The sequence below is a fragment of the Merops nubicus genome, unplaced genomic scaffold (genome assembly GCF_000691845.1).
Source record: "Merops nubicus isolate BGI_N331 unplaced genomic scaffold, ASM69184v1 scaffold2936, whole genome shotgun sequence".
In the NCBI taxonomy this organism is placed as follows: domain Eukaryota; kingdom Metazoa; phylum Chordata; class Aves; order Coraciiformes; family Meropidae; genus Merops; species Merops nubicus.
Window position 1 is genome coordinate 1,857 of NW_008614262.1, and position 3,517 is coordinate 5,373.

At 38.9% G+C, this 3,517-nt stretch overlaps 1 protein-coding gene across 1 annotated transcript in view; it reads left to right on the forward strand.

The window, feature by feature from the left end:
• Positions 1 to 491: 491 nt before the first annotated feature.
• HACE1 (HECT domain and ankyrin repeat containing E3 ubiquitin protein ligase 1) overlaps positions 492 to 3,517 on the forward strand; it is a gene marked incomplete at its 5' end in the record, with an annotated part of 24,177 nt that continues 21,151 nt past the window's right edge. The window contains 2 exons of the mRNA XM_008942161.1: positions 492 to 526; positions 1,027 to 1,364. Of these exons, the coding sequence (XP_008940409.1) occupies positions 492 to 526; positions 1,027 to 1,364 (373 nt within the window). The remainder of the gene's footprint in view (positions 527 to 1,026; positions 1,365 to 3,517) is intronic.

Here is a 3,517-nt window from a genome sequence, read left to right on the forward strand (position 1 = left end):
AAAGGCAATTGTAGAAGATGAGAACAAAATTTTCAGTCTTTCTTAGGTCTTTGAATGCTTGACATTGAATTGGTGAAAAATGTTGATGCAACAGTAATATATGGAAAGGACAGAGCGCATTTAGAAGTTCACTCTTATTTTTTGGAATGCTCTGAAAGACTTGAGTCAGAATTGGCTCCCTGTAGGATACATGTCCCTGTGCTTACTAGTCTGTGTGCCTGTGAAATGTCCCCATTAACACCATTAAAGGACAGCACAGTCTGCCTTCGTGTTTTCGTGGAATGCTCATGAGAAAGCCACAGGTCTCTCAGCCCTTTTTGCTGTGGAAAGCCTACACCTCAAAGCAGATGTGTCTTGATGGAATAGCACCAGTTTTCAGATATGTTTGCTTTAAGCTAGCGGTAGTTAATAAAGAGTGACTTTGTTAAAATAAAATTTGTCTTTAAAAATGGACATGAGATTCTGCTGATACTTGTTTCTATTCCGTAAAGCTGGTATTAGTGACCCTTACTCTGAGATATTTAGAGTACTGTCAGAAAGGGCTGTATGTGCTCACACTCTGCATAAAACATGTCTTACTAGATACGTGAATGAGTGTGACTCTCATTGATATTGCCTGGGGTTTGCTCCCTCTGTCTGGAGCTGCTTTGACCAGGAACTTGAAGAACGGACATGGTCTTATGCTGGAAACTCAACAACTGTGTTCTTTCTCTGATTGCAGCAGCCTGGCAGTATTGTGCTATGTAACAACCGTGAGACTAAATTCTGTTAAATAGTTCAATGTTTCACTCTTTCTAAATGATTTTATCTTCATTTCATCTGCTGTTAGATTGTTTTCCTTCTATATGAAATTTTCTCTTTGTGGTCTGTGGTTAGGAGTACAAGTATTTGTTTCTTTATCTCTAAAATTACTTCTAAAGCTTTTAAACGTGCATGGTGTTGGCCTTAAGAGGATTATCACATTATTAATATTATCTAATGTCAACACTTTCCTTTTTTGTCTGCTTTTGCATGTGTTTATTGCAGCCACTGGAACTGCTCTGGCATTCTTTAGATGAATGGCTTGTTCTTATAGCCACGGAGCTGATGAAAAACAAAAGGGACTCTGCCAACATTACTTCCATTTTACTGAAACAAAAAGGACCAGATCACCAGGACGCTGCTCCAGCACCTTCCTTTGCTGCTGAAGGCACCGAGGGCAGACAAGAGCTACCCACTGACCCTGGCGAGTCGAAACCCTACGATGCTGCCGGGAAGCCTGAAGCTTGTGCTGATTGCCAGGATGTTATCTCCATGACAGCAAACAGGCTGAGTGCTGTCATTCAAGCCTTTTATATGTGCTGCTCCTGCCAGATGCCTCAGGGGTAAGGAGAGGATCCTGTTTGGTATCTAAACTGTTACCAGTTTAAAATCATATATGCTGTTTTGGAACAGTGTTGGTGCCCACCAAACGTTTGTGACAGTCAAGAGTGTGATTTTTAATTCTTTCACTGGTTCATTTATTTGAGTGCCTTTTTTTTTTTTTTGTGGCTTTGTTGTGCACTGTTTGGTACCACTACACTTTCCATAGTATTGTTGCCTATGAACATAGCTGTGTTGGGGCAGATTTTGTATTGAATGTCTAATGGCATTTTGTAATCATGGGATGCTCGCAGGTAATGCAATTTTGATCTTTTGAAATGGAGCTGTTCTTGCTGTTGGTTCTTAATGTCAAATTATCCTTGAATTTAATGTGTTTATCCAACAAGAAGAGCTGTAAGCTCTGAAAAAAAAGTGAATTGTTTTTGTGTGTGAAAATGACAGCTGGGGCAAAACTTGTTTGGCTATATTGCAGAAATTTATTACAAGGAGAGTTGATTCTCAAAGTAATGCTCACTGGAATCCTGTCCTGGGTTGACAAACAAATACAATTTTGTGTGGAACAGGCACTACAACTTAGGTAAATTTAATATCATCAGTGAATGGTTTAAAAGAAACAAAGTGTGTCCACTGTAATTGAGGTCTTAGTCTGTCCAAGATTTTTTATTGTATTTGTGAACTTGCAAGGAGAGGATCCTTTGACCCTCTTGAATGGAGGATTAGGCAAGTATGGTGGTATTACGAGCTCCCTGAGGATTCTGGAAGCAAGTCTCCCACTACGTAACAGCTCTTGGTTGTTTCCAGTCACTGTTGAGGTTTTACTTTTTCTGCCAAACTGTGTGGAATAAAAGCTTTCAAGCCAGCCAGTACTGTTTCTCTGGAGTGCACTCCTTTGTGGACACTCTGGAAGACTATCTGGGGATCCACGTGTTCCAGAAGCACCTCAGCACTTCCACTTTTAGTTGTAGTCCACTTTGAAAAAGGAAATGCTGTTTAGCCATTTCCCTTGAATTCTCCATCAGACCTTACTAAGATAAAATGCCAGTACAGTATCATTTGCGACAGCCAAAGGAAAGTGGAAATATTTATGGAAGTGATTAAATACATTTCCCCCTTTCCCATTTTATCTCTCTTTAGCAGAATTCACTTGGATAGGGAACTGTCTCCCTGTGTCCAGGTGACTTGATGATGGGCCTTGCCCGATGGGTCTGTCCCTGTGTGTAATTTACACTTCAGGTTAGTATCCACTCCTGTGGATACTATGTAAGTTTAACAGAATTATTATTGTAGAAGCAGGAGAGTAAGAACTGTTTCAGTAATGACTGGGAGAGCTCCTGGGGTGCAGGAAAGTCAGGCAGAGGACACCTGAATTTGGTGTTCCTCTCAGGCTTCTCTGAACTGTGTAGAGAAGTAAAAAGATCTGAGACTTACTCTGTTTTACTGAAGTTTTCATGTTAACAGGAGTCAATGGCACAGTGATGTAACTCAATACTGATGCTATCTTCAAATGTCATCTGTTATCATTTCAGACAAAGTAATTTAAAAGAGCTCTAATGTCTTTGTTTAATGGAGGAGAGTAAACGGAGCTCATAGTTTTCCATTGTTCCTAATACTCATACAGTAAAGATGGCATTTCATGCTTACATGAAATTAGCTGTTTATCATTTGAAATACTGATGTTATTTTCTTTGACTTGCCATGATTGCTTTTCTTCTGCAAATGATGATATTGAATCTGGGGATTCTTTGTTAATATACTGAAATACAATGTTTCAAGTGTTCAGCATCAAAACTGACAAGCATATGCTAACAGTGTGGTGTGGTTTTTTTTTTTTTTTTTTCCTTTCTCCACTATCAACCCTGTACTTTTTTGTTTATTGCATCTTGTGGCTTGTGTGGCAATATACAGGTAGAGATACTTCATTGCCTTTCAGGGAAGACTCTCTTTTACTTGTTTATTATTTCATATAATCTCTCAGACCAGAAGTGTGTCTCTGTAAGATTTGATCTCTGTAAGATTTCATTTGCTTGGGGTTTTTTTTCTTTTGTTTTTTTTATGTGTAGATGAGGCAAAGGATATGATGAGACTTGTTTCTTCAAAGCAGAGCAAAGGAGAGAAGAAAATATATATAAAATTTATATAAAATGAGCAGCTCTTG